Source organism: Lissotriton vulgaris, chromosome 7, assembly GCF_964263255.1.
Source record: "Lissotriton vulgaris chromosome 7, aLisVul1.2, whole genome shotgun sequence".
Taxonomy (NCBI): domain Eukaryota; kingdom Metazoa; phylum Chordata; class Amphibia; order Caudata; family Salamandridae; genus Lissotriton; species Lissotriton vulgaris.
The window spans coordinates 120,593,612-120,618,106 of record NC_141695.1 but is presented as its reverse complement, the minus strand read 5'-3'; the positions used below and the strand labels follow the sequence as shown (position 1 = coordinate 120,618,106).

General features: G+C 46.4%; 1 protein-coding gene across 1 annotated transcript in view; it reads right to left on the bottom strand.

The window, feature by feature from the left end:
• Positions 1-24,495, bottom strand: part of LOC147700971 (transmembrane protease serine 5-like) — a 257,795-nt gene that overhangs the window by 221,518 nt on the left and 11,782 nt on the right. Inside the window, exon 3 of the mRNA XM_086929282.1 lies at positions 16,941-16,997. Within this exon, the coding sequence (XP_086785408.1) occupies positions 16,941-16,997 (57 nt within the window). The remainder of the gene's footprint in view (positions 1-16,940; positions 16,998-24,495) is intronic.

Below are 24,495 nucleotides of genomic sequence, written 5' to 3'. Positions count from 1 at the left end.
GGTCATTGCTGTGCTCCCAATCTGACATCGAGACCCAGTCCCGTAGCCTCTCAAAATGCCCATATATAACAACAAGCATTGGCATAGCCAATAGGTCTCGCCTTTGGGACTGCTGCATAACTAAATACTTATAAGGTCCCAAAGGCGAGACCTATTGGCTATGCCAATGCTTGTTTTTCTCAGCTTGGCCTGAGCATTGTCTGCCATTTTAGCCCCGCCCCTATTGATTAACATTAGCCATGCCCCTTCATTTGCCAGGTTTCCCCCCCCCTGGAAAAATTTCTGCGGATGCCCATGCGGAGGTATGGAATACAATGAAGTGCGGAGGTATAGGCACAGGGGAGTGCGGAGGTATAGACACAGGGGAGTGCGGAGGAATGAACACAGGGGATTGTGGAGGTATAAACACATGGGAGTGCGGAGGTATAAACACAGGGGAGTGCGGAGGTATAGACACAGGGGAGTGCGGAGGTATAGACACAGGGGAGTGCGGAGGTATAGACACAGCAGGGAGTGCGGAGGTATGGAATACAATGAAGTGCGGAGGTAAGGGTACAGAGGGTGCATAGGTATGGGGCACAGGGGAGTGCGGAGGTATTGGGCACAGGGAGTGCGTAGCTATGGGGCACAGGGGGTGCATAGGTACGGGGCACAGAGGGTGCATAGGTATGGGGCACAGGGGAGCGCGGAGCTATGGGGCACAGGGAGGGCAGAGCTATGGGGCACAGGGGGTGCATAGGTATGGGGCAAAGAGGGTGCATAGTTACTGGGCACAAGGAGGGCAGGGGTATGAGATGCAACAGGTCCATAGGTATGAGACACAAGGTTGCGTAGGTATGACACACGGGGGTGCAGAGGTATGCGATACAGGGGTGCACGGAGTGCGTGACACGGCGTCCAGAGGTATGGGTCACAACCTGGGGGAGTACGGAGTGCAGATGTACAGGGATAACGGGGTGTGCAGGCAGAGAACTGGCCAAGTAAAAGGCAGCGCATGTGAATCGTGACACAGACAGAGGGGTGCTTGCAGGCGAACTGGGGAGCAAAGCGGGGTAAAACGGAATGCTGAGAGAGTACTGGGTGCAGAGTGAGTCTCGTGGATGGAGGTTTGGGGCAGTACGGAAGGGTGGCTGGGAAAGTAAAACAAGCCTGCTAACTGTGCGCTGCCCTCGATCCTATGATGAGGAGTCCTGCTGCAATAGAGAGGGGCGGGGGGAGTGAGCAAAGTATGTGGCATAATGCACTTTTTTTAAGGTATTACCCCATTATTTTGCACTTTTTACACTCAACACAGTTTGTTTATTGAGTGCACCTCATTAGTACCAGTTTAATACCCAAACAGAAAGGTGACCAGTCAACCTTTGCAAAAGGCCTTCCACTGAGCGGCAACAGTTTGAGCTAGAAACTATTTTTTGTGTTTAAATCTGCAGATTATGCAGCAGTTAATGGATTATGTGGCAAATGAGGCCAAGCTATAATTATGGAATAATCGCTGCGGCCGCACAATGGAATCGTTCGGTGGTGAAATACACGTGATTTTCCAATTCCCACTGATTACGGATGTTCTAGTGTCTGGTTCTCCCCGCATAGTGTTCTTGGACTTTCCAGATACCTTACCCAGGTCAACCCTAGCAATGGCGCTGTGGAGTGGGCAGACGGCAGTGTGCAAGGTGCCAGTGGGCACTGCACCCGCGAAGAATGCTGCACAGGGCAGGTTATACGCATGGTAATCATAGGAGTATCTGTCATTGGTGCAGCAGGTGCAGTGGCACCGAGGCCGGGTGAACCCTGATAATAGCTGTGTTTTACTGCCCAACAGCAGTCAAATGGTTATTTTGCTTTTGGTAGGGTCCATGACAGGACACAGGGCTACTCTGGATCCCCAACCCGCCGTGCGGCTCTGACACAATCAAACCCAGCTATGCCTGGGGCCTGTCCATCCAATCAGGCCGGGGTGCAGCCGGGACCCCTCCCCTGGGCCCCAGGAAGGCAGATGCTGCCCTCACTCAGGACTCTCTAACTTGATTATTCTTCTGAGGCATTTATTTTATTTATGTATTTATTTATTTATTAAGTTTATATAGCGTGACAGCTACCCGTAAGGGTTTCCCGGCGCTGAAAGACAATTGCAGCAAAATTACAATCCCAGGAAAATTATTGGGCAAAAAGCCAGGTCTTCACGGCTCTACGGAAACGAATGTGGCATTTCTCCATCTGCAGAACCAAGGGAAGAGAGTTCCAAAGTTTGGGTCCCAAGGTTGCGAATGAGCTGCCGCCCATTCTCGAGAGTCTGAATTTAGGAATACAGAATAAGTGTTGGGAAGAAGAGCGAAGTGAACGGGCAGGGATATAGATGTAACGAGGGAGTGAAGATAAGAGGGGGCAACTCCAATCTTGATCTTGTGCATAAAGCACAGTGCCTTGAATTTTACCCGATTGTCCAGACTGAGCCAGTGGAGCTCCCTCAGTCGCTCGGTAATGTGATCCCATTTACTGCAACCACAGAGAAGCCATGCAGCAGCATTTTGAACCAATTGGAGACAGCGTATGACCGCCTTGGTAGACCCCAGATAGAGCACGTTGCCGTAGTCCAATCTGGAAGTCACCAAGGCCGTCATCAAGGATCTCTGGGTGTTAGGAGGTAATATCCAGAAGATTTTTCTCAGCCACCGTAAGATGGTGAAACAGGTGGCTGCAACTTTGTTGGCCTGATCTTTCATAGATAGACCTTTGTCGATAATGACCCCGAGGTTACGTACTCATTCTGATGGAATGGGCAAGGAACCCATGGCCGATGGCCAGTGTCTCGGGCTCCAAAGACCAGGTTTGTTTCCGAAGACTAATACCTCAGTCTTTCCGCTGTTTAATTTTAGAAAGTTGCGATTCATCCAACAGGATATTTCGCTGGGACCCATTTGCAGGGAGGAGGAAGAAGTAGAATCAGCTTGGGATAAGGAAAAAACAATTTGAGAATCATCAGCGTAAGTGAATAAATTTAAACCAGAACGATGTGCAATATGGGCCAAAGGAATAACGTAAAGATTAAAAAGAAGGGGGCTACGGATAGAACCCTGGGGGACACCATTTGGAGATACATAAGTATTGGAAGTGAACGTGTGAGAGAAGATTTGGAAAGTACGGTCCGTGAGAAAAGACGTAAGCCAGTTCAGGGCTTTTTCGCCTATGCCAAAGGAAGCTAGGTTATTGAGAAGGATGCTGTGCGATACAGTGTCGAAGGCTGCACTGAGATCAAGTAATATCAGTGCAGCCGTTTCGCCTCAATCCAATAGAAAGCGAAGATTCTCCGTCAATCCTAGAAGAGTGGTTTCTGTAGAGAAACCCGGACGAAAACCAGACTGGGAAGGATGAAGAAGATTGTTAGTTCCCACAAATTGTGACAAATGCAAATGAACATGCCTCTCAAGGATTTTAGAGAATGCAGGCAATAACGAAATAGGACAAAAGTTAGAAGCAACATTTGGATCCGGGGTCGGTTTTTTAATAGCGGGGTGAACATTACGTACTTCCAACAACTAGGGACAGTGGCCGAGCTAAGTGAAAAATTAAGTAAAATGCAAATCGTGGTAAGTTGAGGGAGCTCCAGTATACGTAAATTCGAAATGGGTAATGGATCAACCGGAGAGCCTGACTTAATGTTGCTCAAGATCACCAGTAAGGTAGAAGGGCAGAGATCAGGCCAGGTCAAAAGTGAGGCCGAAGGTGGGCACAAAGCTGAGGGTAGCGACAAGGGGTCTGCGCCATTCCCCGTAATAGAGGGTGAATTCATCAAGGCATTGCTGTCATCTCGGGCTGCAATATCCTGGTAAATATTCTCGATTTTAGAGATAAAATACTGGGCGAGTTCATCACATTTACTGCTAGATAGAGGGGGGGGTGTAGCAGTAGTCTGTGAGCCAGCAAGATCTCTGACTACATTAAACAATACTTTAGATTTGTTTATTGCTTCGGTGATTATTTTGTTTGCATAAGTGGCTCTAGTGTGGGCACAAGAATTGTAAAAAACACAGTTGATGGACAGAATGTAGAACAATGTCATACATTCACCTCAGTACAAGGATCTGGGCCTAAATCCATCGTTTGTTTGCACTCCACACCACCCTGGGTTAGACGCTGGCTATATGCAAATCAGCTCTGACCCTGTGCCCCATGGGTACAGTCCAGTCCGAACTACCAAGCCATGTCTTTCCCAGACCGGAATCAAGCATCCAAGGACCGGTTTCTGGCTATCAGCCTTCATTCAGCCTGGATAGCTTGACTCTAGTGGTGTGGAGAGCCTGGGACCCACGTCTGAGTAAACCCAGCACACTCAGGGTGAAAATTGCAAAAACACAGTTGATGGACAAAATGTAGAACAATGTCATACATTCACCCCAGTACAAGGATCTGGGCCTAAATTCATCGTTTTTTTGCACTCCACACCACCCTGGGTTAGACACTGGCTATATGTAAATCAGCTCTGACCCTGTGCCTCATGGGAACAGTCCAGTTCGAACTACCAAGCCATGTCTTTTCCAGACCGGAATCAAGCATCCAAGGACCGGTTTCTGGCTATCAGCCTTCATTCAGCCTGGATAGCTTGACTCCATTGTGATATTGCTTTAGTTCCGTTTTATAAATAAGACCGGCTGAGATGGAATAATCCCTTCTCCAGACACGTTCCAATTTTTTGCATCTGGATTTATGAAGTCGAAGTGCCTCGTTGTACCAAAGGGCAGGTGATTTATGAATAATTCTTTTCTTTTGAGCAAGTGGGAGACAGATGTTAATTGCTTCAAGAAGCCAAGAGTTCACAGAACTAGCCACAGCTTCCATTTTACCAAAGCCTGGTAGATTGTTTGGCGCAAGATCGAGCAAGGCTTTGTTAAAAGCAGCAATATCCAGATTATTCCAGTCTCTCTTCCTGATATTCACAGAAGGATTGTGATTATACTGTGCTTCATTACTCGTCATGATAAATTTAACGAGGTAATGGTCAGACCAAGAAACTGGCAGCGCCGGAAATCAGACTAGTTGAATGATATTTGAAAGGATAGGATCTAAAAGATGCCCACCTTTATGAGTAGGGCCCTTATTATGTAAGGTTAGATTCATAGAAGCTAGATCCGCAGTAAAAGTACCAGCCACGCTGTCCGTAGGATCTTCGAGATGCAAATTCAAATCGCCAACAATTAAAAAATTACTGGAAGATGTAAGAACGGATGCTATATATTCTAGAAGTTGTGACTGCCAGGAATTCACAATGCCTGGAGGGCGATACACTAGCAGTCCCGTGTTTTTAGGGTTAAGAGCAAGCTTAAAATGCAATGCTTCACAGCTGCCTATAATGACAGGATCAGACTGACATTGGTACTTTTTCTTAAATATAATTGCCACGCCACCCCCTACTTTTTTAAGACGGTCACTCCTGACAATGGCATACTCAACAGGCAAAGCTTCGGCAATATCCGGGCCGGAACTGTCGTGAAGCCATGTTTCAGTGATGAAAAGTGCGTCAGGGGCTTCATCAGTTAACAAGTCGAAAATTTCACGTTTATGCTTGGGCAGTGAACGGCAATTATGACTCAAGAACATGTAACTAGGGAGAGAGGGAGTGATCGCCCATGTTAGTGATTGATAATCCTGGGCAAAGATAGAGGTCTCTGGGGCCCTCAACATTGGCCGCCATAAATGGGTATGCTTCCACACCCTCTACTCAGGTGCGCAACCTTGGATTCATTGTTGACGACTCTCTATGCGGCAACAGGTTCCCAAGGTTGCTGCTACCTGCTTTACCATTCTGAAATGGTTGAGGAAGATCATGTGGATGCTCCCATCCCACGCCCAGCGCACCGTAATCCAAGCCCTGGTTACTTCTAGGCTGGACTACGGGAATATCCTCTACTTAAGTGTCAAGAAAGAGGTAACACGTAAACTGCAGCGAGTACAAAACTCTGCTGCTAGATTTCTCTGCCGGGCACCCAAAACTGCATCAACGTCTGGTCTGCTGGTAGATCTCCACTGGATTCCAGTGGAGAAACAGGTTAAGTTCAAAGCATGCTTAATCCCCCCGTTATTTGCAGCATCTGGCTTGCCCTTATGTTCCCTCTCGCACTCTCAGATCCTCCACCTAAGAGAAATTCCAAGTTCCAAAAGTTAGACTTTCTTGCATGGGAGGGCGCTCCTTTTCTTACCTTGGCCCCACCTTATGGAACGCTCTGCCATTGCCCCTTCGCATGCAACCAGACCTGCTTTCTTTCCGCAGATCCCTTAAAACATAGCTTTTCAGCCAATAGGTCTCTCCTCCCTTTGCTGTCTCCTTGATGGCGCTGGGAAACCCTTGTGGGTACTGTGCGCTGGAATATAAATTTAAATAAATAAATAATTACGCTAATTGACGCCCGTCCACCCCCCTCTCCTCTCACACACAGACGAGGCAAACGTGGCACCACCATGCCTCAGGATACAGGAATCCGGACAGAGCCAGCGCCATAGTCAGTCCTAAAGGCGGGCACACCTGTACTTGGTAATGACAGGACTAGTGATGCATGGAAATTGTGTACTTGTGCAAATAACAGGACACACCAAGGTGCACGACTGTCCTGAGTGTGTAATACGGACTCGAACAGACAGACTTCATTGTCCGTCCACATTACTGAAAGATGCCCCATGACAAATTCATAGTCAACCCGTGGTGAAAACATATGTCAACATATGTTGCTTATACACCTTATCTGTGAATAGTTATGTTAGAAAATACATGGTAATCCACAAATAACTCTGAACAAATAAACCAAAATAAAGCAAACCGATGCTGCCTACTTTTAACCACACAATATTAAAAACGATTCAATATTTTAACTGCCTCTTCCGTTTCAAATATATACACCGCAAATATAGCGAATGTTATAATTTCTCTGTGCTCATTCTCGTGCAGAAACAATCTCATTCCGTGTTAAATAAGCAGCAAAAATCGTGTATTTGGGTTTGCGCCTTTTAGAATAAGTGCAAAATTTCTGTGATACTGTGAGATAGTTTAAATTAATGTGCGTTAAGGACAGCAGGCCAGAGAAGGTACAACCACCCCACCTAGGTAGAACACTTCAGTCTCAGTGACCGAAAGGCATCACCATTCATTGTGGTGTACTACCCTATGCTGTGGTTATGCCTCGTATGTTGTCGGATTCTGTTATTTTATAATTCAGATGTGGAAAGTTGACTTCTGTCTTTTTATCGTTAAGTTATGGTTTGAATATGTAACTTTATGTTTTGCCACATCGCAAAATTCTGTGTTTTGCTATGCTATTTTATGTTGCCATGGTATGCTATTATGTTGCATGCATCCTTATGTGACATTGATGTGATTTGCCTTGCTATGTTATTTTATGTAATGTCATAGTATGTGGTCATGTTACGACATGTTGCAAGCGTCTTTGATGGGCATTGGTGGGTTAAGTTATTTTAATGTGTGCCGCAGTATACTGTGCTATGAGGGTTTTATTAGGCACCTATTGGTACTGAGTTTTAACACGGTTATATGCAAGCACATTAATATTGCATTTATGCAATTAAATGCAGTGTGGAGATAGTCGAGATCCTTTCTGACGTGTAACCGACGATTCAATGTGATTGATTTAAATGTGCACAAAACTTGCAGACTTGTTTGTAAGGGAGCTGTCTTCATCCACTAGCTGACTGTGTGTGATTGGGCACATTCAGAAAAAAATTAATGTGTTTTTGTGTCTGGGTGGGTATGTTTGAGTATGTGTGGTTGCCTGTGTGTGTTTGTTTGCGTTTATGCGTATGGGTGATTTTCCATGTTTGTTTGCACGCGTGCGTGCCTAGATGCACAACTATGATGTCATGGTGGCCTCGTGAAACGACTGGTTGCTTGCCACTGTCCTAGCAGTAATCGCCCCACTACGAGGATGCCACACCCCTTGACAGAACCGCGATAGGAGGGGTTCGATGCATTCCAAGCCAGAGGTTAAATGCGGAATTAGTTAAATGCATCTGTACATTCAGGCTACCGACTACTCAAATATCAAACCCTCAGTGTGAAATATTATTCCAGCTGCAGGGCACTGCGGTACCGGTGAGGCCTTGCCACTGGAATCCCACCATGGGTGAATATTCAATGTATGGGCTTTAAGCTAAGGAATAAGATAAAAAACACATCTGGTTCGATCTCTCGCGAAAGGAAAGATGGCTTCTAGGCCCTCTGCTCACAGTGCAGTTAAACAAACGAAATTACCTGTGGTTGGTCTTCAACTGAAAGCAGTATGTGATAATTGTACTTTCAAAACAATGCTATTCACAAGCATAGGAAAATAGTGCTACCAGGCCATACCAACAAATATGAGCTATACGAACACCAAAAACCAACGAGGAAAGAACACACACAAAAAAAAGGGCTCACCAGTCAGCCACTGTTTATTTTTGCATCGCCCTTTTAAAGTGAAAGCACGATGCAAAAATAATCATGCGGCCTGCTTTCCTTCTGCCGTGAAAGGTTTCTTGTCCTTATGGGGCCCATGTGTTTTGGCCCCATAAAGATAAGAAAGCTTTCACGACGGGAGGAAGTCAGACGAGCCAGTCCAAGTGGGACAGAGAGAAAAGTCTACGTAGGAAAAAGCTCTTTCCCAATGGCTGGCTACCATTTAGCATAAACGGTGACGCCGGCCAATGGGAAAGAGGGGAGGGGCTTAAAGCCAGAGACTCCAAGCTCTCCTGAATCATAAAATTTCACCAGCGAGACTGCGCATGTGCGCAGCCCATGCAGGTGAGACCTAAAAAGGGAGGGGGCCTTAGGGCCCGCTCATCGACCTTCATAGGCCCCGAGGACCCCATCCTCTGGGACCACATTCAACAAAAAAGAGGAAGGGCCCATGCAGCCCCCTTCTCCAACACTTCTGCAGCACCCCATCACCCTGGGAACAAGAAAGGAAGGTGGCCGCACAGCCTTACTCCATGAGACTTTAATGGATCCAGAAACCCCATCCCCCAGAGCCAAATCCAATTAAAAAAGGGAGGGGACCTCAGGTCCCGCTCCAAGAGCCTTCATGAGCCCAGTAGAACCCATCCCCCAGGGCCGTATTTTACTAAAAAGGGGAGGGAGGCATGCGCCCACCCTCCATAGGCCCCGGGGACCAAATCCCCGGGCCGTATTTTAACTAAAAAGAGGAGGGGGCCACGCGCCCACCCTCCATAGGGCCGGGAACCCATCCCCGGGCTGTATTTTACTAAAGAGAGGAGGGGGCCACACGCCCATCCTCCATAGGCCCCGGGGTACCCATCCCCTGGGGCCGTATGTATTTTAGAAGGGGAGGGGTCTTGGCGCCCCCCCTCCCCGAACCATATCAGGTCTCCCAGCAGGCATAGTCTTTGCAAAGGTTAACAGATCACTTTTCGGTGCCTGATTTCTGCATTTAGGTGTTCAATTGGTGCTAGGGAGGTGCACCTTTTCCCAGACAGTATTAATAGTAGTTGTTAGCATGGCAAACTATTAAAGAAAGAATAATGCTACATATTGTGCACGTTATGCTGCATAACTGGCCTTTTCTTACTGCATAATTTTCCACCCTGCCATATTTTTTTGTCTTCTGCTTCCAGTTGCCCTGCCCACGCCTGCTCGTTCCACGGCGTCCCGTGCTTGCACCTTCTTAAGGGCTGCTGAGATATTTTCTGTTGTGTGCTTCCTTGTAGGTCGGGGATGGTCTATGTGTCTAAAGGTTGCATGCATTCCACAATCCAGTGCACAAGGTAAGAGCGGGCCTTAGACTGACAACTAAAAATAGAGTCTGACTGTCCATAATCTGCGTCACCAAGATAGCCGTAACCAGAGAGCTCAAGCAGGTTGGGTCCAACTGTGAGACACTGCAGTGGCTGTCTCTTTCCTTTTTATATCTGACGGATATTTATTTTTTATATGAGCTCCTCCACACACCCTGTGTCCTTCAGTGCTGTCAGTCATTTACTTGTGTCAACCGAAGCCTTCCATTTTACAACCAAGCTATATACTGACTGTCTGTTCTGTGTTTTGCCAATTTACTCTACGCCATGCCACTCCATTTCAATCTATGACAACTGTACTCCACTCTGCACCACTCCACTCTAAGCCACCTCACTCTATTCTATGCCACTTTACTCTACACCAATCTACACCACTCCATGCCACTCCACTCCGATTCACTCTACTCTATGTCACTCCATTCGACTCTACGGCACTCCACTGTATGCCATTCTAATCTACACCACACCACTCTAACCTATGCCACTCCAATCTATGCCACCCTACTCTATGCCACTATACTCTACACCACTCCACCCTATGCCACTCAACGCCTCACTACTCTACAGCACTCCACGCCACTTTACTCTATACCACTCAACCCCACTCTGCTCTGTGCCACTCAATGCAACTCTTTTCCACCCCACTCTACACCATTTTACTCTACAATACTCTACGCCACTTTAAGCCTCTTGATGCCACTCTTTGCCATTCCACTTCACCCTTCTCTATGCCTCTCTTGTCTACATCAATCTACCCCCTCCATTTTACCATACACCCCTCTACTCTACGGCACTCTACTCAACTCTACACAACTCCACTCTACTCTATGTCACTCCAGAAAGTGCGACTTCTCAGCACTGTACACCACTCTACTCCACTCTGCTTTATCCTACACCACTCTGCTCTACATCACTCTACTCTACACCTCTCCACTGTAAGCCATTCGACTCTATGCCACGTCACTCTACTCTATACCACTCTAGACAATGCCACTCTAAAGCACTGCACACCACTCTAATTTACTCTGCTTTATCCTACACCACTTTGCTCTACGTCACTGTACTCTACACCACTCCACTCTAAGCCATTCCACTCTATGCCACGCCACTCTACTCTGCCTCACTCCACTCTATGCCACTCCACTTTACGACACCCTGCAACACTCTACACCTCTCCACTCCACTCAACTCTTTGCCACTCCACTATATCCATTCCACCCTACACCCTCCTTGACACTCCACTCTATGCCACTCCACACTATGCCATTCCACTCTCTACTCACCTCAACTCCACTCCACGGCACTCTGTCACTCTACCCTACGCCACTCTATTCGATGCCACTCCACTCTACATCACTCCACTGTAGTCCACACACTGCATGCCATTGTACTCTACACCACTCTACTCTACATCACTCTTTGCCACCCTAGGGTACTCTCTGCCACTCTACTGTATGCCACTTTATTCTGCTCTATGCCACTCTACCCAATGCCACTCCACTCTACGTTTTCTACCATACGTCTCTCCATGCTACTCTATGGCACACCCGCCTCCCCTCCCCCATTCTTGTCAATTGCTTCAACCAAACCCCCCACCCCCCTCCAAAGCTGGTTTTGTCACTCCCCCCAACTAAGCTCCTCTGTTGCGCCCCCTGTTGCTCCCGCCGCCTACCGGTGCCTCTTTCTCAATCACCACCCTTGCCGGCTCCACAGCTACTCTCCTTTGAAGTCTTAATTCTTGTTCTTTTCAAAATTTGTGTGTACTTTTTTGTTCTTTTTACAGAGACCATCAACTGTGTTTTGCTGCCTGGATGCTCCTTTCTTTTTTATTTGATGCTCTATCTTGGAATAGTAAATTAAAACTAAAAACAAAATGATCACCACGTTGTGATGCATATGTAGTGACACATGTATGGTGATACTAGTGCATATGCACGTATATGTGATGACACTTGAAAGCATTTGAACCATCACACTTTTTTTGATGATCCTATTCAGCATTGGTGTATATATATATATATATATATATATATATATATATATATATATATATATATATATATATTTGTGTGCGTGTGTATATGTTTATTTTTTTGCCAATGCTGAGCATCGTTAGAAAAAAATGCAACTACAATAGATCTGTATTTGCAACGCTAAAATGTAAGATCTACTGGCTTTGCAAAAGCTTATTAGCTGTAGCGTGGGGAGCATCTATTGCCTCCAGATTACAGGAGGGGTGCATGATGGTGGGAGGGGCCTTGTATGGCCACGCCTCCTCTGTATAAACACTGTTACTGCCTCCTGGTCATTCCTTGCTATTACTTTGAATTAAGGAGTTGCCGACGTGAAATGGGGATATTGCTCAAGGACAGCAAAATAAGCTACTTCCAATGTGTCAGCCTCTTACAAAGAATCTAAACATCTAAGTATACATTATTTGCAGAAGTTAGCCGTGAGTTCTTCAATATTATGACAGAGCGAGAGGGAGAGGTAGAGAGAGGACAGAAAGGAACAAGGTAGGAGGAGATAGCAGTGCCTGTGAGAACCAGGATGGGTGTGTGTATATTTGCATACCTAGGTCCTAAGCTTTGGAAAGCCCAACCACACTCCCTAAGACACTGCACCTCTCTAATGCTGTTCACAAACTTTTAAAAACATGGCCCTTCTAAGCCTGGTGTCTTCGGGAGGCTATGCCTATGCTTAGTGCCGGGAAACCCAATGGGTAGCCGTGGGCTCTACAAATGAAATGAGTAATTATTGATAATAATATTATATGTGGCAGAGACGAAAAAGCTCCTCAGGGGTTTAGACTGAGGCATCATTTCTTCTAGTGCGGTTGATGACCAGGCGCCCCTTGCAAATTGCAGTAGGGAGCGCTTAGTCGCCCCACGGGCAGGAGCCAAAGCAGGGAGTCATTCGTCTGTTTTAACAGGAAGAGGGTGACAGTGATGTCATCTGTGGGTGCTTCGAGCGGCAACTTGTAAAGCATCGCCAGGTGAGGGATCAGCCTCTTCTTTCTCTCCACCGCGCACCGCCAACATACCTTATCAACCACCCACCCAGTCCTGGAGGAAGGAGGAATTGGTGGAATACCTTGAAGCTGAAAAAGGGGGCTACCCAAACTTTTGACTGATTTACTGAACTTGCACCTTGGAGGGGTGTTTTGTGCGGGCACTGGGCAGGCAGGAGGGGGGACTGACCTGCTGGTAGTCCTGGACTTTTCTGCCCTACCCCGGGATGCCTGGAGTTTAACAATTTGGCGGGTTTGCCCGGTGACAGGTATCCCAGCAGGGAGGGGGCGCTATACAGTGCCCTGGTGTATGTGGAACTGTGGGTATTGCATATCCCTCTGAGTGATGGAGGAGAAGTTGGCACTAAGTTATGCTCCGGATACCATTGGTTGAGGGTGTAGGCGATGTATATGGAAAAGGGGCCTGCTGGCACTTTTACATTCGAAGCGTTGCCAACTGTTTTATTGCTTGCACAGTCTTGTTTTACTGATCTTACGTCCTGTATTCTCATAACCATGTCTTTGGCCGATCTGATGTCCTTTGTTCTCATAACAATAATGTATGCTTAACCATGGCTATTATTCCGCACTGATGCAATGTGACTATGTGAATAAAAGGCTACGCCCCTGGCATTTGTCTATCTCCTTTGGAGTCGTCTCAGTGGGGGGCAGCGAGTTGCACGTTGGGGAGCACTATGACCCTGCATCAAATATGGCCGACATGTCCATCCTCTGGCGGTTCTCCATTTCATACCCAATGCAGACTGTTCAGGGGGGTCAAAGGTTATAAGCAGCCCTGTGGTGTCTCCATCTCGGACATGACTAGCACAAGCATAGCAGGTATTTTTTCTTTGAAATGCCAACACTTGTAACCCTGTATCACACCTCAAATTCAGAACTGCGAACATTGGAATGCAAAGAAAAACACTGTCGGTACTCACATGTAATGCAAGGCCCCATGAGAGCTTGTTGTTTCAGCACACCAAGGAAGCACATGACTAAGGCTCGAGTCGGAGTACCACGCGGGTGGACGGCGTCCCCCCACTTATTTTACCGGGAGCTCAATAACTGGAGCAAATAAAACCACACATTTGCTCTTTGGCCCCTCTGGGGTGAGATCAGAGCTCATCAGGGCTTTAAGTGGGGGGGAGGCTGTGGGGGGGCTGAGCCCCCCAGTGTATTTGGGGGCCTCGAAAGGGGGCTCTAGGGGGCTCTATTTTCGGGCCTCAAAGGTCAAAGGTAGGGTGACCAGACGCCCGTTTTTTTTGTTTGGTGTTAATGTGGGTAACATTTCTTGATAGTAAAATACTGCCAATTTCGCTTTTCACTATTGAAAGGCTATCTTGCCCATAGGATAACATGGGGAATGCTGTGTGACATGTTTACCTGCATATCTTCTATTAGCAATCCTTTTACCTTAATCATCTACCTCCATGGCATTTTTGGAAATTAAAGTACCCCAGTGACCATCTATTTCGGCCTGCTGGAGCTGGCAGAAACAAATGCCCTTGGAGTGAAGACAGCTCTCCTAAGCTACTGCGAAAAAGTTGGACTCACAAAAAGTCTGCTGCATGACATCTCGATTGCAGTGTGTTCAGATGGAGCAGCAGTAATGTTTGCTAAAAAAGGAGGAGTAGTAGCATTGCTGAAATCAGAATTTCCAAATCCTGTACTGACATGGCACTGTTTGGCTCACAGACTAGAACTTGCGGTGGCAGATACAGTTGATGAGGTTGCCAGGGTCAATCACTTCAAGGTTTTCATGTACTCATTGTATGCCACATACAGCATGTTACCAAAAAACCTGAGAGAGCTAAATCTGGCCGCCAGCGAGCTATGTGTACAGCTTCAGAAGATAGGGAAAATGTTTGATAGTAGATGGGTAGCATCCAGTTAAAGATCTGTGAAAGCTGTTTGGAACTGCTTCCGTGCCTTGTGCAAACATTTTGAGAATGCTTCTAAAGACCCATCCAGACCCATAAGAGACCAGAGTAAGTCTGAAGGTCTCTTGAAGAAGCTTACATCCTATTCTTTTATCAGAGATTTGGGGGTAATGTGTGATGCACTTCAAGAGCTCAAAGACTTATCGCTCTCCTTACAGAGGAGGGACATTACAATTGTTAATGCCCACAGACTTTTGGTTAGTCAAGTGCGTATATTTAGAGCAATGAAGGACTTACCAGGGGAGTTTGCTTCTGCGACTCAAGAATGTTCCTCTTTTCCATGGTAAAAGTAACTCTGTGGCCCTTAATCCAAATAAGTTTTACCAAAGTCTGTCTGTAAATATCAATAAATGATGTGCCCCGGATTCTGAGAACAAACTTATAGCCAGCTTAAGTGTGCTAGATGCAGGCAACTTGCCTTCTGGTGATGATTGCATTCTTTATGGTGAAACAGATATCCAGAAACTGTGTTCAGAGTTTCAGCTGCCAGCAAGAGATACTATCCAGGCTTTTAGACTTTTCAAAGATTTCGTTGGAAAGAAAACCCCTGAAGCATTAAAAAAAGTTAGTAGTTTGCATGGAAACCCTGCCAGCAAGTAATGCGGATTGCGAGAGAGGTTTCAGTGCAATGAACGTATTTGCTAGTCCAACAAGGGCCTCTCTTCTTGTAGAGACCATTTCTTCTTGCTTATGGGTAAAACTCAATGGTCCTCCATTTGAAACATTTGACGCAAAGCTGTATGTAAAGAGATGGCTGGCAAAAGGTAGAAGGTCTGCTGAAGAAAATTGTTGTGAGAAACCCTAGCAAAATAGACACAGTGAATATTTTCAAGGGTTTTGGGAAATCCTGCAATAGATTTCTAAGTAATGTAAATCATTTGTACATGTTTTTTTAAAAGTGTTTGGTATTTTATGGCTTATACTTAATAAATATACTTTTTGCCTATTTTATTATCCTTTGCTGGATGCGACTTCATGATTTTCTTAAGCACACAATGCTAGTTATCTTGATTTAGACCACGCCCCTACTCGTATAGGCCACACCCCTTTAATACATTTGTCACGCCCCTTTTTAGAGCGCCCCCAGTTTTGTTTTCCCACTTAAAGCCCTGGAGCTCATTCAGAACGCTGCTCACGCGCTGCCTTCTCTGATGCAATCGCATCTAAGAGGTGAGCGAGAGGAGGCAATGAGTCTGATGATGCAAGCCACCTTCCATGATGTCACTTCCTGTCATGACGTCAGCGTCCCCCCCCCCCACTTTTTTTTAAGGACTTGTGCCCTGCACATGACGTTTGTTGATCTCTCCCTCATTTGCTGATTTCTGCTTTGCAGAGATTTCTACCAATCACGTTGTTTCTTGTCACTGGGTTCTGGCTGTTTAACTCTTAGGATTGGGTTTTATATGCTGCCTAAAGCGAGGCTTCATGTTATCACCTCTGCTGTCAAGTGTCTCTACGGGGAATGTTCTAGAATTAAGTATAAGGTGGGTCAGCCCGAAAAGAGGGAACGTTATAAACCTATTAATATATGATAATGACTGTTTGTTGTTACAAACCCTCGGGGTCTTCAACATCAAGGGAATGATCTCTTGTCTTACTGTGGAGTTTAAAACGGAAGCTTAAAAATCTCTAGCCAAAAACGTGATATTTGGAACCGGCACAGACTCGCCCATTTTGGCCATCAATGGACCTCCCGAGAACAGTATCATTCATTATTCAGAGTATGCATAACTGCCAACTCACAAGGTGCCACCGTGAGACACACAATATCGGCTTCCAACACACGGTCACCCGGTGAGGAGCCGATATCAAGCTGTGGCAGGGTAAACGAACTGTAAATAGTGGTTTTCTAGCTCGTTTTCGAGAAGTTATGAACGGCCGAAGTCCATTAAAGGGTGTGAAAACACCCCAAGACATCAGCACCACCGGCCTCAGAAAGCTTTTTTTGGGGGGGCGGAGGGGGAGTGGCTATTATAACTTCTTGGTACGAGGCCCGCCTTCCTCACACTGGGAGATTGTTCTTCAAGTTGGCAGGTATTGAGTCCTGTATGGCAGAGGCCTTGAAGGCTGAGCGTGAAGTGCACAGTGGTGCTGATTTCACATCTGGATTTACCGTCCCCGGAGCTCTACCCAAACTCAGCTGTCCTGATACGAGTTTATTATGGCAGTGAATGTATACCTGGCGCAGCGGGTCTCACCTGCTCTGCTGCGGGGGCACGGTGATCAGCGAAGCTCTGCAGCGGGGGATAGAGAGGCTGGAAGAGACAGATAAAGATGTTATTGAACTACAGACAACAGTGACATCTAGTGGTGTACATGAGCATGGCATAGCAGAACTAAAGGCTCGTCGCCACACAATATATCTCACTGGCAGCACAGACTGTGGCATGATGTCCCTGGGACCAGACTTTCACCATGATATAGGGCTATGCAAGGAAGCACATTTATTGTAATCCTGTTATAAGATCTTCCCATAGGTCCATATTTAAGTGCTGTCACCTGCAGTACGTGTATGTGCACATCCCGTTATTGGCACATAATTGTACACACAGTTTAGATGGGTGACTTATGTACAATTCTCTTGATGTAAATTTACTTACACTCACCTGAAAGGGGGCAGTATTAGGGATCAGGTGTTTGGGAAGCATCGGAGAGCCACACACAAGCACACTTCTTTGAATACAGCACGCATAAAAAGGATACTTTGTGCAAGTCCGGCATACCCGTTCCTACCCATCATTAGGTCTGGCTAGAGACAGCTTCTGGTCCCCCTCACCAGAGGATCACCTATGGAATATTTCTTCTACTGGAATATATGAGGGACTATTATACATTGGACGAGAACGACCATTAATTACACAACTATAGATAAGCCAAAATTGCTTTTCTTTAGAAACACCTATATTCAAGTCTGCTTTAGACCTGAAGCAATCCATTTCTGGAGTGGTACTCAGCTTTTGGAACTCTCTTCCTCTTGACCCTAAGACACAACCATGACGTCATATCTTTCAGGAAAAGCCCCACTCACAAAAATCACCTTAATTAGACAGAGTCAGTCCCTTATGAGTTTCAGGCGCAGCCTGAAAACCTGGCTTTTTCCGCCGACTTGTTAGTGCTTCTCTGCGCCCATGATTCTTCTTCTTCATCTGAGTCTGATATTGTAAAATCTATGCGCCAGGATACCCGTAGGGTGACAGTATGCGCGGTACAAAACATTCATACAATACAATACAATACAATACAATACAATTGCTGCCCCTAAGTAACTGAAGACAGTACACGACTCACAGTCAGATGCTTAATGTTGTTGACTTCACCTTGTTCCATTCCTATTGTCCCTGCACCCCCTCTCTCTCAGCCCCTCCTTTCTTGGTGTTCCCTGAAATACTCATATACATTGGTTCTAGATAAAGCCTTAATAGATGTCCAGTGACAAGGCCCTACATACAAACTTCAAATAAATCTATATTTTCCATTGTCCAGAGTTTTTTATCACCCTGCGCTGAACATATTGCTCTTCCGGCTTTGACAAAATGGTGTGAGGAGCTGTCATGCTTCTTCATCGGGAAAATACAGGCCATCCAGGATAGCCTAGGGACGGGCTCCCCCAAGAAGACAGAGTCTTCCATTCCGTACATCTCAGCTTCTATTCCGTCAGCCTCCCCGCTCATGGAATTCTCTCCAATTGCTCTGTCAGACTCCCTGACTATACTCAAATCACTCATGTCGGGCTCTCCCAAGGATCCCTGTCCGGCCAGACTATTAGCAGGGGCAGTGGAGGTGGTTTACCCAGAGATTAACACTATTATTAATCTATTATTACAAACTGCCACTGTCCCATTGCTATGGAAACAGGCTGCCACTTCTAAAGAAGCCCACCCTAGATCCCACCAAACTTGTTAGCTACCGCCCTATCTCCCTTTTTCCTGCGGTGGCGACGGTATGCGTAAAAGCTGTCTTTAGACATCTGGACGCCTATGTCGAGTCATCCGGTGCCCTTCATCCTGCTCAATCTGGATTCAGGGCAATTTACAGCACAGAGACTGCTCTTGTCGAAATGTCGGAGGCAATAAGGGAGTGCCTGGATGCAGGTGGCAGAGCACCCCTGATTTTACTTGACCTCTCTGCCGCATTCGATACGGTGCCCCACCAACAACTTCTTGCCCGACTTCGAATATTGGAATAACTGGTCTCGCCTGGGATTGGCTTAAATCCTTCTTAGCGGATCATACCCAGCAGGTCTGGATGCCCCCATTTTCGCCTACACCTAGGAAAGTGTCCACAGGGGTGCCGCAGGGCTCTACACTGAGCCCTTTGCTTTTTAATATTTATATCACGCCTCTGATTTACCTTGCAGAGGAGCTGGGAGCTAAGATCAAAGCGTATGCTGATGACACCCAGCTCTTCTTTAATTGAAAGGATAATGACTTGTCGGCGGACACAGCTCTGAAATGTCTTTCTGCAGTTTTTAAATGGCTTGCACGAGCACAACTAAAGTGCAACAAGTACAAATCGGAGATCCTCCTATATGGATCCCTCCCTCCTGCCTTCAGGGAGTCCTTGTGGCCCTCAGGCCATCCTCATCCAGACTCAGTGGGCAACCCTGCTAAGAACTTTAGGGTCTGGTTTGGCGAGGATCTTAGGTTTTCCGTGCAGATTAAGAAGCTTGCGGGGGATTGCTTTGGTACTCTCAAGTCACTCAGAAATGTTTTTCCCTTGCTACCTAGGCCAGCCAAAGATGGTGGCCCGTGCTCTTATCTTGTCTCGCATTGATTATGCCAATGCTTTGTACATTGGCATTCCTGGCTACCTGATCAAAAAATTGCAAATTATACAAAATGCAGCTGTCAGAATTCTGTTGAACATCTCAGGAAGATCTAGCGTTAGACAGAATCTGCCGGATCTCCATTGGCTTCCAGTGGCCCACAGAGTACAATTTAAAGCCCTCACTCTGGTTCACAGAGCTTTGTATGGATTAGGGCCGTTGTACCTTAGGAAGCATTTTACTTTTTATGTTCCTGGCAGATCCCTGAGATCGGCTACACAACAACATTTCGTGGTTCCCAGTTTTTGCAGAATGTGTTTGGGGGTTCACTCCCTCTCTGTCAAAGCAGCGGTGGCATGGAACTCTCTCCCCACGGAACGGAGGAACACTCAGGATCCTAGGCTCTTCAAAAAAGAACTAAAACCCTTACTTTTTGAAGTGCCCAGTTAAATTTCAGTTCCTCACTCTTGCGGTCACCTCTGGTGCCGGGACACTCTTGAGTAGCTGTGTGCGTTATACGTGTATTATAACATAACATAACATGGCAATCTTTTTGATAGTTTTTCAGTGCAGTTTGCTGTTCTTCTTGTCAAGGCTCAAAATGAAGCTTGACATTAATATGGGCACCTTGGTACTTTCTGCCTTTAAAGCCTGGCATTAATATGGGCACGTTGGTGCTGTTTGCCTTTATAGCCTGACATGAATGTGGGCACCTTGGTGCTTTGTGCCTTTATAGCCTGACATTAATATGGGCATCTTGGTGCTTTGTGCCTTTATAGCCTGACATTAATATGGGCATCTTGGTGCTTTGTGCCTTTATAGCCTGACATCAATATGGGCACCTTGGTGCTTTTAGCCTTTATAGCCTGACATGAATATGGGCACCATGGTGCTTTGTGCCTTTACAGCCTGACATTAAAATGGCCACCTTGGTGCTTCTGGCCTTTATAGCCTGACATGAATATGGGCACCTTGGTGCTTTGTGCCTTTATAGCCTGACATTAATATGGGCATCTTGGTGCTTTGTGCCTTTATAGCCTGACATCAATATGGGCACCTTGGTGCTTTTAGCCTTTATAGCCTGCCATTAAGAGGGCAACCTTGGTACTTTGTGCCTTTATAGCCTGACCAACAAATGACCACCCCAGCTTCTACTTAGCCTTGCCCTCTTTCACCACAGGTAAGAGACCCTGCAGCCTCTCTCTCCACTGCCCTTAGATGCACCCTCTTCCTTCCTCTGCTGGCACTCCGCCTGGCGTCGAGCTGCCTGTATGGCCTCCATCTCTAGCTGCCACACTCATAGCTCCCTTTGTCGCAGTGCCATTCCACCTTCACCAGAAGGATGCATTCAAGGGGTCTGCTCTGTTCATAGCCCTCGGGCTTCCTGTCATTGGAGATGAGGGGGGTGGGAGGGCCACACCTGTGAAACCACTAGAAAAGGTCTCATCTCCAGCAAGGACTTGTGTCTGACTCAACAGACCTATAGCAGAGACCTACGTCCTGCTGCAGCGAGGAGCTGTGTACAACTCAAGGGCCTCTCATACCACTCTGCAGCCTTCTATAGCAAGCACTTGTGTCTGACTCAAGATGGACACCCAGCCCCTGCAGTACTGCTGTTTCCATGCATCCGTGTATGCAATCCGGACCTATTGCATTTGCCACTGCTTCTTTTTCAGGTATATACACCAGAGGAATGTTGTGCTAGAGCCCATGGGCTACACATACAATGATTTGCTTATAATAATAATGTGGTATTTGAAAAGAGTGAATTAACCACCCCTGTGTGTCTCACTGCGCTGGGGGCCATTGATTTCGTGAGCCAATCCCCAGAATCACACAGTGCTGAGCTGAGCTACCGCTGGCGCTGGGGATCGAACATGAGCCCGTGCTGCGAAGTCTGCTGCTTGGGCCACGGCTCCATGTTGTGTGGCTGTGCAGGATGCAACGGTGGGCAGGTACGGCTAGCACAGTATGGGCACAGGCGACTTCCCTTTGCTCATGAGAGCCCATTTGTAAAAAGTTATCAAGGACACAGCAGGGTAACTTTCATTATGTTGCGCGAGGTCCCTCTCTGAGGCCTATCAAACACAAAAGAGGTCCTAGGGGAAAGTTTATAGACCCTGTCTGTTAAGCCCCCTAAACAGAACTGACACCAACAAAAGATTAACAGAGAGTCCAACGAAAAAAGTACCTTTACATGCAGGGAAGGGAGTGGTTTTAGCTAAGTCGAGTTCCCATCAGTCCACCATCGAGACCGCCCTTCATCATTTGGGATCTCTTTGGCATTAATGATTCACGATCAGGGGTGAAAAAACCTGTATTGGTGCTTGGTTACCATATACAGGAAAAACCAGTGTGTTAATCCTGATGTGAAATTCTAATGTGAATAAGATAGCGTTTCTAGTGGTGAACTGAATAGCAGTGCTTGAAAGAAAGTGAGTGGTGAAAGAAGATAAGAAGATCTAAAATTAGGTAGTGGTTGGGAAAACAATTTAATAAGCACCCTCACACTCCTAAATCAATAAAAACAGTGCTGAATAGTGGTTTTAACAAATGTCCACTATAAGAGAATATTAGGTCGACATGTTTCTGCAGACGAGTGAGGTCAAAGGATCCTCTGCTGCTTCCTCAGGACCATTAGAGCTACTGCTAGGTTTAAAATAAAAGAATCATATCACCTGAAAGTGTATGTATTAACGTCTTCTCATCCTGAAAAACAAGATGAGAATGGTTTGTGTAAAGGTAAAGGTACAGTTTATAAGCAACAATTTATAACCACATTATGCTAACAGTTTATAATGTGCCAGTCATCCGGTAAGTAATGACCAAAAAGTACAGACCGTCAGAATCATTCTGACCACGCCGAATATAATGGTTATATAAGTATATGTTCACTCACCCAACTGATGAGAAGGAACAGCCCCACCTCACCTGGCACGAGCTCAGGTAGTGGATGCACCGCACTAGAAAAGATAACAAACTGAGATGTATTTATATCTATACACACTCCGTGGCGAAAACACCTCCATACAGGCGCCACCCCTGCGTCGCACGCATACAGCCACCCACACCCTCACCCTGGTCGGGTTTCTTATTATGAGCACAATGGTCTCTAGCACTCTTTAAATCAACAAGAACTGCCTTGGTTAATCCTTGCATCGTACATAATGTGACTCACCTCTCCGTCGGTACACCGGTCGTCCCTCTGAGCTCTTTCGTAGGGAGGAAACGACTCGGTGCACCGACGGGGCTTTTGATGTTAGATCTGAGTCCGCCCTGATGCCGCGTCGCGTAGGCTCTGACGCTCCTAGCGCGTCATCCGTGCGCGCGCGTCAGCCATCCCGCTAGGGATGACGGGGATTGTAGTTTAGTTCGGCCCAAGATGCCGGGTTAGATTGGGAAAACCTGCGCATCATCACAGCACATGCAGTGGAAACCGGGAATTGTAGTTTGAAATGACCCGCGGTGCTGTGCCAGTCGGTGTTCGAATCCCCGAAGGGGGGCAAACATCTAGTGAGGCAGAACCCTTTGAAATTACCGCGAGAGGCGGTATTCAAGGAAACTAGGACGTTAATTATACATACAGTGATACATAGGCTACAGAGATATATGGATATATATATATGCCCATACATCAAATAGACAGGTTTGGAAGCCTTTATTCATTTAAAGGGGCACACTTTTTTCACAGTTATCTATGTCAGGTTCCTATCGGGAGACAGAGCATGGTTGTACACACAATATAGATGGGGTAACCCAGGGATCACAATGACATCCATGGGATTTCATCATTCAACCCATGTGTGTCACTGCGAAGTCTGTACACCCATTTTTGCTCACATTTAAATAGGAATTTTGATATATCAGTTACCGAAGAGGCGATCCGTGGTTGGTCCAGTACCGTCCACGAAATATCCGTGGGTTGGTGGCCCATTTGCAAGAAATGACTCGTCATTTTTGTGGCTTGTTTACAGCAACGGATAGAACTCTTGTGCTCAGAGATCCTGTGCTTGATTTTTCTAGTGGTCATCCCCACGTAATTTAGTTTGCAAGGGCAGGTGATTAAATAGATCAGGTTTGAGCTGTTACAGTTGGTAAACCGTCGCAGCTCCCATGGTCTGTTCGTGCCTATGTCAATGGTTACTGTTTTGGTAGTTTGGGGACAGGCTGCACAGTTCCCACAGGGGTGGTGCCCGGTAACTGATGGCATGTCCCACAATGTACCAACTGCACGTGGCAGGACGGTTTTAGGTCTGGTATGGACCAACTGGTCTCTCAAATTTTTTCCTCTTCTGAAGGCAAACAGAGGAGAAGGTATAGGATCAGTGCCTGTTTTAAGGATCTTCCAATGTTTTTTAACAATTTTTTGCACTTTATTGGAGAAAGTGCTGTATGTGTTAACGCATGTCATCCTCTCTTGTTGATTTCTCGGAAGTGCCGGTTCCAGTAAGCATTCCCTATTGTTGTTAGCAGCCCGCTTTTTGGATTGTTTGATGAGCTGTTTAGGGTATTTTTTGTCTAGCAAGTTACTCTCTAAGGCTAGAGAATGAGTGCCGAAAGCCTTTTTAGTTGAACAATTCCTCTGGATACGCAGGAATTGCCCAAAGGGCAAATTGTCCCTTAAAGCCCTTGGGTGGAAACTGTCATAGCTGAGTAGAGAGTTTCTCGCCATTGGCTTGCGGTACAGTTCGGACTGTAGGCCCCCTCCTGATGCTAAGATCAGTAGATCTAGGAATGCTAGTTGTTTTTTGTCAAATTCAATAGTGAACCTCAGGTACTGATTTCTCCCATTCAACCACGTGTGAAATTGGTGAAGTTCATCTTCTGTTCCACGCCATACGACAAAAATGTCGTCTATGTACCTTTTCCATACTCGCAGACACTGAAGATGGGGGTTAGTGTCTACGAGTACGTGTGTTTGTTCAAAGGTATGGACATACAGGTTAGCGAGACTAGGAGCAAAAACACTTCCCATGCTCGTCCCGCTA